General features: G+C 34.5%; 1 protein-coding gene across 7 annotated transcripts in view; it reads left to right on the forward strand.

The window, feature by feature from the left end:
- SLC35F5 (solute carrier family 35 member F5) overlaps positions 1-13,553 on the forward strand; it is a 51,510-nt gene that overhangs the window by 24,766 nt on the left and 13,191 nt on the right. For all 7 annotated transcript variants that reach the window (XM_080399664.1, XM_080399665.1, XM_080399669.1 and 4 more), the window contains 9 exons: positions 972-1,034; positions 2,558-2,639; positions 3,965-4,155; positions 5,823-5,904; positions 6,699-6,786; positions 7,342-7,406; positions 7,778-7,882; positions 8,354-8,513; positions 11,971-12,061. In XM_080399664.1, coding sequence (XP_080255790.1) covers positions 972-1,034; positions 2,558-2,639; positions 3,965-4,155; positions 5,823-5,904; positions 6,699-6,786; positions 7,342-7,406; positions 7,778-7,882; positions 8,354-8,513; positions 11,971-12,061 — 927 coding nt within the window. The remainder of the gene's footprint in view (positions 1-971; positions 1,035-2,557; positions 2,640-3,964; positions 4,156-5,822; positions 5,905-6,698; positions 6,787-7,341; positions 7,407-7,777; positions 7,883-8,353; positions 8,514-11,970; positions 12,062-13,553) is intronic.

A 13,553-nucleotide genomic window follows, 5' to 3' on the forward strand; every position in this document is an offset into this window, starting at 1 on the left:
GTGAATTGTAGTGTTTATATTGACCAACTGAATCTTGTGCAGTGCTATGTCAAAAAAAGATATAATATGAACTTGTATTAACTGGACAGCAATGAATAAGAGTGCTCCATCTGATACATTTTGTGGGTGGCACTCATGACACCACTACTGGAACCTCATTATTTTTTCTTTTCCTATGAAAAGTAATTTTTTAAATTATTTGTAGGAAGTAGCCATTACTTCTGATAATAGGATATTTCAGAAGAACAGTGCAGAAAAAAGTACTGTGCGGTTAGGTTCTTTTATTTATTTATTTTCCCCTAAGGAGTTTAGTTAAATATTAAACTGTATAATTATTACAAGTGCCTTCAAAATGTCTTGTGTTTGTTAATCTGGAACAAAATTTTCATATTTGTATATTTTTATTTCAATAATCATTGCTTAGGTAAACATTACTTTTAATCCCTCTTCCACATTAGAGGCTTTGTTTAGTAGATTTCTTACCAGCGTGGTAGAGGAGCAAGCTGCAGGTCAGGTAGTAGTGCTTGTTAAGATGCAGAAAGGAAGAGGAAAAATGATACTTGACCTCACCCTAACTTAAGCCTTGTTGAAACTAAGGCAGAGGTCCAGGCATTTATGCAAAGGGACTTTGCCTCAATAAAACGAAGAACCAAGAAGATTGTTGTTAATAATGTATGCACAATAATTTAGCGAAGAAAGTCTCACTCAGACGGAACAAGTTTTGGCATTTTAACAGCCTGGTTCTGCATTGATACCTGGGTAGTTGAATTCAATGGAGTTCTCCAAGAGGTACAAGGAATTACTGAAATCATTTACTGAACTTGTAAGCTCTCTTGTTTATTCAGGAGGAGGGCTGGCAGGAGAGAGGGCATTGTGATAGAATTATGGAAGAAACAACTTATTTTCTTAAAAAAATCAGTTATTAATAACTCTACCTTGATAGATTATTACATTTAAAATTCTGTAATTAGTTTGCAGATGCTGAAGGTTATTTTGCTGCTTGTACAACAGATAACACTGTAAACTGTTCTCTGGTAAGTGCCTTAATTTGTGAAGGTCAATGCTTTACAGTAACATGACACCATTATCCTGACTTACTGTTTTAAAAATATGGTGGCCTTTAATATTTTTTTGCAGAGGGGATTGCTAACTTACACATTACTAATAAGTGCTGCAAATAATGACATTGCTTATTATGAGAAATGCAGGTTCTCAGCTCAGTAAAACACTGGAGTGTTTCTGTGGTAGTTTGTGAAAGAAATATTTATGTTGTACAAAGGAAACAGTTACAAATTCAGCTCAGTAGCTGCCAAAGCAAAATGTGGAGAGCTAGTGGTAAAGCCAAACAGTTTTTCGAGACTAATACCCACAACGGAATCATTCAGTTAGTTGAGTATGTTGTATACTGTGATCCTGCATTTTGAAAGACAAGTGGACTGCCTTCTTCCTTCCAGTGGATGGAGTGACTACTGTTTACTGAATCAACTGCTAAGTTGCATTGCCAAATGACATTTCTGTGGTGGTTTTCATCATCCATAAGTGACTGTTATGCCCTTGTTGATCAGAGATGGCTGTGTAATCTGCATACCTAAATCAGAAGCTACATGCAGAAATGTATCCAAAATATGGAACATTTTAAGTTTGCACCATCTTTGTAATAGAGTAGGGGGAGGCAACTGAGGATTGACAAACTGTCATATGGGTGTTTTATACTGAATGGGGAGTTGAAGTGAGTTTTTTTTTTTTTTTTTTTTTTTAGAAGTACTCATAATTTCATCCTCCACCCAACCCCCAAACTTTATTTACCTACATTCAAGTATAAAATCTTAGTCTGCTCTATTCATTAAGATCATCTGACTCTAGAAGCAGGATTCATTGTTAAACCATGGACAATTTTGCATTATTTTAAACGTCCACAAAAGTTCTGGTCCTAAACAAGGACACTAATAAAATGCAGCTAGCAGATCTTTTTTATTACTTTGCTCTTACAGTTTATTAATTTAATATAAATGACCAGCTTAAAACTTCTGTTAGATTTGTTCTACACAAAACTTCTGCGAAGTGGCTTATGTATTGGAGTGCCTTACCCAGGTTTTTGACTTTTGGTTCTAGTTCATGAGCTTTTAGGGTCTTGGGAGGAAAATGACTGTATTCGTTTTGGTATATGTATTCTGTATTTTGTATTTCTAGTTTATCATTTGCACAGGATCTATAGATCTAATGACACATCTTGGATTTTGATGAGTTATTTTAAAATTTTGAATCGGTAGGTTTGAATTTTCTGGGGATGAGTTTTGTGTTTGCGGTGATGTACACAAAAGTGCAGTTACTTTTGAGTACTGCACTTTATCAATATGTTTAACATAAAATATAGATTATGTATGAATATTTTTGACAAGCTGATCCACTGTGTGCAAAACCACTTTGTTAAACTTGATTCTCATAATATTCACCAAGCTTTTCTTTTTTTAGTTTTCTAATTTGCTAAATTAATTCTACTGCTTATAATTTAAATATCCTGCTTAACTGTATCTTTACTTATACTGATTCATTTCAGAGTGAACCTTTATATGTTCCTGTAAAGTTTCATGATTTGCCAACTGAAAAAAATGGCAGTAATAATAGTGATGCAGAGAAAAGTGAGTAAAGACTTTTGGAATGCTGAAATGGTAGTTCTTTGGTGAAAGAATTACTTCCCTCTTTGTTGGTATAACTGCTGTCATGCTGCAGGACTTACACCCCACCCCCGTTTTTTTTTTTCTTTTTTTCTTCCTTAAATCTCTCATTGCATGAATTGCAGTCTGATATATTTACTTTCAGGTAGAGAAAACATAGGCCTATCGTTCAGTTTACCTTTCTTGGTCACTACAGATCCAGCCTATGTTTATCTCAAGGGACCAACTGGGTTCAGTACTTGTGATTCTTTCCTTCTGGGCTTGTATGACCAGCAGCAGTGAGTCAGCCTCTGGAAAAACAAGCTATTGTCCTTTTTAGAGCAGGAGCAAAGCAGTCAAAGTAAGAATTTTAATAGTCTATGTGCATTCTGATTTTATTTAAGCCCCACTATCTTGTGATAGTAGCTGAAACAGGCCTAACTGTCCCAGGCAATTACAGGAAAGTTGGCTGTCAAAGAATCCAATTATCTGATCCTCAGCAAAAGAGTCCCTGCTTATAAAAGGCAAAGTCTTTTTGTTAATTTCTAGATAATGTGTTAGGAACTGCTTTGGTAGGCTCTGCTGTCCTGTGATAAAGTGCATCAGTCACTTTAGGGTTGTTTGAGCTGCAGCTTTTTCCCCTTACTTTTTTTTAGGAAATTGGGTATTGTTTCATCTTGAATTAGGCTAATATTTATATGTAGTGTGTAATGTTTTCTTTACATAGGAAACTAATGATATTTAGAATACCCTTAAAATCTGATCCTGGTTTGCAAGATTAGTTAGAGGGTGGATTTCAAATGAGCAAGTGACCTTACGATCTCTGCTAAGCTTTGAGGTCTGTTGGACACTGTCATCCTCTGAGTGAAACACTGTCCTTGTAGTTAGGTATAATTGTGTGCAGTTTTTGGCTGTTTTGACTATTAAAAAAGGAAAGAATCTTATCTGTAATATTCATCGATACAGAATAAGTCCTACCTAAAAATTTGCTGTGTTACCTTGTGTGGATTTTTTTGACAGGGAAGAGGGATGGTGCTTTTCAGTGAGGTTTTTGTGGGTGGACAAATGGACTGAATGAAAACAGTAATTGTATTTTTCTTATTAGTGGCCTATCAAATAGCAAAATACTAGTTTATAAAAATAATGGCATGTCTTCTATTTCAATAAGAACCTGTCATTTGTGAAGTGCTGTAATCAATCCTGTATTGGGACGACATAGTTTTATTTGCATATTGTGTTGACTTGAAAAGTTTAATGATAATATGCAGCTTTTTTTTTCCTTTTTTTTTCTCTTTTCTTCTCTTCTTAAGCTCCCAAAAAGCCTCGTGTAAGGTTCAGTAATATTATGGAGATTCGACAACTCCCATCGAGCCATGCGTTAGAAGCAAAGTTGTCTCGCATGTCATATCCAACGGTTAAGGAGCAGGAATCAATATTAAAAACTGTAGGAAAACTCACTGCAACTCAAGTAGCAAAAATTAGCTTTTTCTTTTGCTTTGTGGTATGTGCCCCATTCTTTCAGAAAACTTAAGTATAGATGCAATTAAAACTTGTATAATCATGGTGAAACAGTATTGAGATGTCTTGTATTCTTTATGCCTCATTTTACAAATATACTGTAAAAAGTAAAACTTCCGTCATGTGCTGGACATGAAGGTGCATCTTTTTAAAGGGAGGTTAATAAAAAGAGGTCCTCAGTGTGTAGTTAACTGTAAGGTCAGTTGTAAGATATGCTGTGCTTTTGTGCCATGTTGTCCAGTGTTGGGTACATTTGGTACTGAAAAATGTATACAGGCTGTTGATGGCTGCAGTGAGACTGCATGAAATGGGTAAATGTCACTGTGACTACTTCTTGGGCCATCACAGAAAGAATACCATCTCATGCCTCACTCTGGCACGTCGTGCCCTCCAGTAGTATGAAGAGAAGATATTAATTGTCGTTCAGCTCCATTGAGGGCTGCGAGATTTACTTATGAATCTGTTGGTTGCTGATGTTTCTGCATGATGCCTGAGTTCTAGAGGGAGAGGGAGATGATGGTGGCATGATTTTTGAGAGACACTAAAAATGTAGAGAGCAGATCAGTAATAGATTTTCCAGAAGTAGCTTCACTGGTACCGCTGAATAGCTTATATGTAATGTGGACCCACCACTGCTTTTCCTCAAGAAGTAGTGCTCTTCAAACATTTAAAACAACAACAATAATAATAATATTAGTAAGTTGATGCATGGAACGGAAAATGGTGATGTGCTTTTCTGTGTGTATACATAAAGAATGTGCGCACAGCAGCAAGAGAATAATAAGCTGCTCACTAGTGATTTAGGATGGATGAAGTTGCTTTTTAAAAAATAATTTACGATTTTGTGTGTCTGGGTATATTTCTGTATATATACACATGCAGATTTTCTAGGCTAGTGTCATCATGTCCTTGTTATGTTATTCATGGATGCTGATACTACTGGCATGTATATCTATTTCTCCCTGGGCCATATAAATATTTCTACGTAAGACTTTAAAAAGTGGTAACTTCCCCGAGGATATATCTGAGATCTTATTAATGAGATATCAATCAAGAGATGATAAAATGCTTGCCATTTTTATTCCTTTGTGGAGGAATTAACAGACATGAATCCTTCCAAAATATTTTTGAGGTACTGAATGTATGTGATGCTTGTTTTTGAAGGTGTAGACGTGTGCCAGGTTTAAGTATTCCTAAAAAAAAAAATCAAATGCATTAGGCTGACTAATGCCCCATGCATCTCTGAAATTACTTTGTGGCCCTTGTCTAGTTATCATCTTGAAGCATTTGCAAAACAATTTACAAGTACTCTTAGTTACTAGCTGTTATAATGTCATTTTAATTATTTAATTAAAGTTCTGAAGTATGTTATTTCATTATTAAACACGTATTAAATGCATTCAGTGTAGTTGCATGTGGTTGTTTTGGGCCAGTTCTGATTTTGCCTGTCTTTTAATGTACCTGCCACTTTAATGTAAGTTAGAAATCATTTGAGGTAGAAGTCTTGTTCTGATTTTTTTTTTTTTGGTGATCAATAGTTGTTGTTTTGGTTTGGTTTTTTTTCTTTAAGTAGGCTTTTATTGCACTGAGAAACTTAAACTCTGTTGTTGCTATCCATATAATGACAAAAATATTTTTCTTTTCCCCCAGTGGTTCTTGGCAAATTTCTCTTACCAAGAAGCTCTGTCAGATACCCAAGTTGCTATAGTTAATATCTTGTCATCAACCTCGGGTAAGTTTTATTTATACAACCAGATGTGCATTTTAAGGGTGTTTATAACAAAAATCTTTTTTGGTTGCAGTGGACTGTGTAATTGATATACTTGTGGTTCTGGTGGAATAGTAAGGCTTAAAGCCATTGAATATGTGCATTTTAAAATTTTATGATGTAATTGCAGGGATTTAGGCTATCTTCATCATTCCCCTGCTTTTTGCTTTTCAAGTTTGTGTGTGTGTACTTCTGCAGTTATGTCTGTGTACTGAAGGGATGTATTGGGAGTGTAATAGGGTTGAAGGAAGGATCATATAAATTTTTATCAAAATAGATACAATTCAGAGTAAAGTCTTCTTGCTAATTATTGGGTTTTTTAAAAAAAAGTTTTTAGGGTAAAGAACTTAAACCACCTAGATAGTATGAATATCACTTGCTTTAGAGGTTTTATGCAAGGCTCTAACGTAAGCTTTGAAGTATTTAAATTCTGTGACAGTACCATGTTTTGAGGAGTAACTTACTGTTTTGTAAAAATTTTAAAAGCACAGTTAAGTGATTTTTTCACTGACTTTTTCAGGATTATTACAGTTTATTTTGTTAGTATGGCTAGCCTTTGTCAGTTGAGCATGTATTTGCTCATCTGAGGATTCACATCACAAGGTGTTAGTTTCGCAATAGCTCCGATTAAAATTAGGGGTGCTAAGATCAAGTAGTTAGAACAAGTATGTGTAATGTAAAGAAGAAAATGTCTGTGCAGTTTTCTGAACAAACCAGTAGCAAAACTTGATTGTGTAAACTCTTAATTTCTATTGCAGGGCTTTTTACTTTAATCTTAGCTGCAGTCTTTCCCAGTAACAGTGGAGATAGGTTTACCCTGTCGAAATTACTAGCTGTTATTTTAAGGTAAGATAATGGGATGGAACATTTCGTCAAAAACTCCCTGACACAATGAGAGAACAACTTTACCTATTATACCTATAGTATCTGTGACAGTATATGATACACTTATTAAAAAATCCTGTTTTTGCAATAAATTGAACAAGTGAATTAAGTCTTTTAAAATACTTCGTATCATGAACAACTACCAAATCTCATGTTCCTGTAGGAAATTAGATTAATGAGGTTTCTGTGGAAATACGTTTTCCTTTTGTTTCTTTATTTTTGTGTAGATGGGGAATAAGGAAGAGGTTTGACATTCGCTGTTGTCAGCCTGTTTCATTAAAGCCTGGTGCATTGTTCAGGGAAGTTAAGTGGGGTTGATTGGTTGGTTTGGTTTTAGCTTAAGATGAGGCCTTAGCAATAGATAATTCCTTTTGACTTTTTCAGAGGTAGGTTTAGATTAACTAAAAATACCTAAAGATAGAACTGTATTTTTATTTTTCTCCCCCTTTTTGTTCTGTCTTTGTAAAAAAAGATCTTGGTTTTAAGTAGCGTTTTGCATCTCTTCTTTTTTGCTAGCATTGGTGGTGTGGTACTTGTTAACCTTTCTGGATCTGAGAAATCTTCTGGAAAAGATACAATAGGTATTTACTTATTTTTTTTTAATCCTAGAATATGCAGTGATGAGTACCATCTTTTGACAACACTCAGCAGGTCATATAGGAAGCTATATATTTCTTACTTGTGTATCATTTCATAATCTGGCTTTTTAGTTGCAACTTCAGAAACTGGACAGTATGAATATTTTTTTTTTCACCTATGGATATAACTTAATTGGGAAAGTATTTACATTTTTGAGCTTTCTGCATTTTTCCATGCGTTTCGTATAGTAGTGGATTCTGTAATAAACAATTTATCTCTGACAGTTTCATAATAGGTGTATGCTGAGAAAGGTTCGTCCTAGTGTAACATGTTTAGTATGTCTTTAAGTGAGTGGATTTTTTCATCTTTGCAGGTTCCCTTTGGTCTCTTGTGGGAGCAATGCTGTATGCTGTGTACATAGTAATGATAAAAAGGAAAGTAGATAGAGAAGATAAACTTGACATACCAATGTTCTTTGGTAAGACTAAAAATAACTCCATTGAAAGTTTTAATTCAATGTGTGATTTGAATTGTTTGCTTTCAGACACTGAACTGTATATGAGTGGTAAAGGGGCTCAGAAAAGCCAAGGAGAAAGCCTATTGTTCCCATGGTTATGGGTACTTTAGAGACTGATTGTGTGAATTGTTTCTTGTCGGCAATCTTAACAATGAAAGATAACACTACCTGTAGGAATGCAGATAGCCCTGTGACTCAGTGGAAATTTTTTTCTTTTCTTTCCCCCCCCAATTTCAAACTGGTAAATGCCTGATATAATTGTTGTTTGTGAATTTCAGGTAGTTTCTTACATTCCTTTCCTTTGAAAGATTTAAAATACTGCTTTGTTGTTGCTTTTATGTATGCATGTTGAAAGTAGCAGACTTTAGCTGAGATTTTAGTTATCTTGAAGGGTATTTATTGTGATTTACTTTAAACTGTTTTTATATCCAGGTTTTGTAGGGCTGTTTAATCTGTTGCTGCTGTGGCCAGGGTTTTTCCTGCTTCACTATACCGGGTTTGAAGCATTTGAGTTTCCCAATAAACTGATATGGATGTGCATTGTCATTAATGGCCTTATTGGAACAGTTCTGTCAGAGTTCCTCTGGCTGTGGTATGTACTACATACTTTGCATGTATTTCACATAAACTGTCTTACCTGTGTTCTCAAATGTTCGGATGTTGAACTGTCAAGTTAGGGGGTTTTGCCTTTTTCTTTTTTTTTTTCTTTTTTTTTTTTTTTCCCCTATACCTATGTGCAATTTGAGTTAGAGGATATCATATAACATGTCACAATGTCCCATTTAAGAGCAACAGCTAACTTTAAAAAGCAGGTGATGTGGTCTCACAGTATTTATTAAGATGCTGTATGCTTAGCTCATTCTAGAACTAACATTTTGAGATGAAAACACTTTGTGGTACAGAGTTGCAGTAGTAATTTCAGTTTTAACAGTTCTTGTGTTTCCAAGGCCTTGTGTATGTTGGATATATATGAGTCAGATTTGGTATTCCATATAACATCTTTGTTTAAATCCTCAAAGACTTAATGAGTTAAATCTCAACAGAATGCATTAATCATGAAGATATGGCAGTCGGCAAATTAGCCTGCTTTTGTTTAGTGATTTAATTATAGGAGAGTCTGGATAGGTCAGCAACAGAGGATTGAACACAGGACTTCTAGACAACAGCTCAAAAGCTGTAGCAGACTTAAACCTTTGTGTGGCTGTTAGAACAGTGTTCTAAGAGAACTGCTAGTAAGTCAGGGTTCTCAGCTGGAGAGAATTCTGGGCCAGCATTAGGTTAAAATAGGAGTGTAACAGAAAATTCTACAAGTTAAAAACTCCGATTTTATTTTGGAAACACTGAGGAAGAGTTTCCAAAGAGAGACAGTCAACTAATGCCATACATTTGCTCTGAACGATGCCAGTTTCAGTGGTACATTTGGAATAGGTGTGGCAGTTTGCCAGCTTTTGCCAGCTTTTCCTGCAAACCCTTGGCATTCAGGCTCCCCACTCTGGTAGAAGGACTGGAAGACCTCACAGGAGGAAACAAGGCATCGGTAATCTAGGATCCTAAATTCTGCAATAATACTACAGCAAATGAGCTAGGTGGAGTTATATGAAAACTTTTTTTGTGTGTGATTAGTTTTCAGATCAAGTTTAAAAGTTATTTAGGAAATTTAATCATGATGGTTTTTGTTTATTGGCAAACTCATACTGGTCCTAGTTATAAATGCATTGCAGCATGTGTTCCTTTGTAATTTAATTTGTTTATCGATGGAATATTTTTGTGACGTTAATGCCATCCTGTAAGATTAAACTACAGTATCAGTTGGTAAATGCAATTTCAACATAGGCAAAGTAAGAAACAAATAAGCCAAAAAAAATCCCCAACCAAACAAAAAACAAAATCCCCAAACTTGGCTGTTGTCCCAAAATCAAGTACTAGCATAGGGTTAAGTACATGGGTGTGCACAAACTTTTTTTATACACATACTCTTTGTATAATTACTCTGAATGATAATTCAGTCAATTAAAGAGATATTTTTATTTCAGGTTCCTTTCCCCTAGAATTTTGGAGTAGGACTATTTTCAGAGTTTGTGCTGACATCATTCTTTTACCTGTCCAGTGTATAACTAGTACGGTCCTCTACATTTCCTCTGGAAGTAAATAATACCATTTAACCAACAATATACTGCCAACTAAATAATATAGTGTAGATGTGATTCTTAATTAAATTTATTTTTTTTTAACTTGCTGATAAGTTTTCATTTGATTCTGTACTGTTTTTTCACTTAATGGTGTTCTGGTGGCCAGGTTGGTTCTTAATTCAGAAGCAGGCAGTGCAGAGGTACAGAAGTATTCTATTATGCTATAGAAGGGGACTTAGAATATTGGGAGGAAGTCTGCGAAAATGCAGAGTATGTAAAATGCTTTGTTTCCTTTTTGTTCCTTTCTCATCTCTGTACATTTTTCTGTGTTTTAAAGACACAGAGCAATGCCAAGGGATTACAAATATGTAAACTGTTGGTTTTGCTTGGCTGAAAGTCAGTCTTACGGGAGGACCTAATGGCTTAGTTTGGGAATGCTCTTCTAGTTTAATTAGAGAAATACCTGCATGAAGTCATGTTCCAGAAAATGTTTTCCAAATGTGTGTTCAAATCTTTGTGTTTAAAAGCTGTTAACAAGCTTATGTGAGGTGAACTAAAATAGCATTTTCTTCAGTGAATCACATTTCATGAATATTATTTCAGTGATGCTGCATCTGTTTAATTTTTACAGAATAAAGATCGAGTAGGTAAAAACCCAGAAGTTCAGAATTCTAATAAAAATTGCAACTACAAGATTTTTCCTTCTGTAAAATCAGTTCTGTGTGGAAATGATCGCAGTTCCCAAAAAACCCCATAGCTGGTACTGTTCTTGGTACTTGCCAAGGATGAAAATTGCCTTTATCTTAATAAATTCTGGATGCCTTTAAAATACGAGGGTAACTCAGTAGGGGACATTACTGATTTGAATTGAGTAGATACTGCTTTGTATTTATTTTCTTCATATCATAGAATAGTCTACTTCATAGAGGAGTATTTACCTACACTATGCTTGGTAACTTTTGACTTGATTGATTGTAAAAGGGGAATTGCAGTTTTTTATATAGGGTATTTTGCTCTTCAGTTGGCATCAAAATGGTTCAGGCTAGTAATGTTTTATTTATAGAGCCTTAGGTTTATATTGAAATGCCTAAGATCTGAAGAGCTCACTTGTTCTTTTAGGTCTGTCCTACGTATATGTCAAGTTTTGTGTTTGTTTTTTTTTTTACTACTGTTATAATAGAACTTCATTCAGTAAATGAGTAATTTGCAAATTAAATATGACTTGCAAAGAATTTGGGAAAAAGGATCAGTTTTCTGTGGCTTTTTGAGTACTGCTTTGTATGCATGTAGTGTTGTTGTTCTGTCATTTAAATAAATTGTAATGGCTTTTTGCGACTGATGTAGAGAAGTCTAACAACTTTGTTTCTGCTTAGGAAATATGATGAGACCACTTATAGAATGCAAAGAAGTCTTATTGAGACTCTGAAGAATGATTTCAAGGGTGCATTTTAGAGTGAAATTCAAAAAGCACAGTCTGTTAATTTAAGAATTTGTCTATTTGTAAAAAATATTTTGCTTTTTGGGTAGGATTTGTAGACATCAGTAACCTTTCTTTTTTAATTAACCAGACTGAGGCAAACCACTTTTAATTGCTATAAGCTGGTATTCAAGTATTTCAAAATGGAAACAAACTGCAGATTTTTATAGGCGAAGTCACTACATGTGAAGTAGTGAATTTTCCATCATGTCAGAAGGTTTGTATGGGAATTAAACCTCATTCCAGAAGACATCAATAGTCTTAAGAATTCTGTGCAGTTTTACAGATTTATCATGGACTGTGGGTATCTCAAATTTTGATTATTTAAACAATGGCTAACAGTTAAGCTTGATCAAATGTCTTCTGCAGTTTGATATATTTAGTTGTCTTTTAAATAAGACATGTTTTTATTGTTATTGATACTATTTTTAATTATCTTTTAGGGGCTGCTTTCTTACCTCATCACTGATAGGCACACTTGCGCTAAGCCTTACAATACCTCTGTCCATAATAGCTGACATGTGCATGCAAAAGGTAACGTATCACTAAGTTTTGAGCATTATTAACAGAATTTCTTTGAATTAAATGGCAATGTTATCTTTAATGATGTATACAATGAATAGTATTTTATTTCTGTTGCTTGTTAATATTTTTTGAACTGTGTTGTAATTAATATTATCTTGATAGTGACAGTTACAGTAATTTGGCAATTGCAGGTGTGCACTTGCATATTATATATTTGATTAAGATGCAGCTTGTATGAAAGTACCCAAAGTCATCAGCAACACCTGGCCATATGCTTTATCTTGAACAGGCACTTTTCAGAATTAAAGAACAACTTCAAGTACAGCACACCTTAAATTAATACCTTTACAATTATAGAATTGTTATAGACTGCCTATACTGAAAATACTCAATTAGTGACAGAACCAAAAACCTGCAGGTTTACTACAAAGGAATGTAGCAGCCACAAGGCTTAATTGCACGTTATTAGATTTATGTGGACATTAGGGTTCCAATTAACTGTCCTCCTTTAAGTTACTTTAGTCTTACTGGTCTTGAGGTAATAGCTGTGGAAAAACCTTGCATGTAAAGAAAGAAAAGAATCTGGTAATAAAGTTTAAAATATAATCTATATGAAGTTAGTTTATATTACTTTTCAAGGTGTATAGATACTTTTCATGCTGGTGGGGCAGAATTCTTAGTTTTAAGTATTTAATTATGTATGAAATTTAACATTGAATATTTGAATTTAATATTTAATCAGCTGCAAGGAATATAAAATTCTTAATTTCACATGAATAATGATTATTTAGCATATATTGCAAGCATGCAATTATTGGGGTTTTGTTTTGTTGCACTTTTGGGGTTTTTTTTGTTTGTTTTTTTCCCATTAAATAGAGGTCATGTAACTCTGTTTCCTGAAAGCAGGATCCCTTGTTTCTGCTCTTGATTTTGGATTTAAGTAATCCCTACTGCTAAAATGTTAATTTGCAAGTTAAGCCACCTGTTCAGCTCTTTGAAATAGCTTTCAACCTGATGTTATAATGCATCTGTTATTAAAGCAAACTTAATTCTTCTTACAGTGATAATGCCCTTCTTTTTTGGCAGGGCATCCCCACATAGTCTATTAGGGCTATGCCTTTTGACACCTCTCTGTGTAGATACAGGTGTATTTGGCACTTGGCTAAATTGTAAGCATTTCCCATCACATGTTTGTGTGTGTTTTGACCATTGGTGTTACCTGTATTTTGGTGATGTTAAATGTGCATATAGTCATGTGGTATGTAGAGGCTGCAGGAGCTTTTTTAGAAAGGAGGGAATTAAATTATGTACCAGGTAATGTGTTCTCTGGGTTGAAAATAGTGAATTAGTCAGTATTTGAGCACCTTGGCCTAAATAAAGTCTGTTGCTGAAATACAAGAAGTTTTTTACTGAGATGATAAATCTTTGTGAGTTAGGAAGCAGTTTAGTCATGTAACAGTTCAGCTGGAAATGGTATCAATAAAAATGGGCAAAACTGACC

Source organism: Falco punctatus (assembly GCF_963210335.1).
Source record: "Falco punctatus genome assembly, chromosome: 8".
Taxonomy (NCBI): Eukaryota; Metazoa; Chordata; class Aves; order Falconiformes; family Falconidae; genus Falco; species Falco punctatus.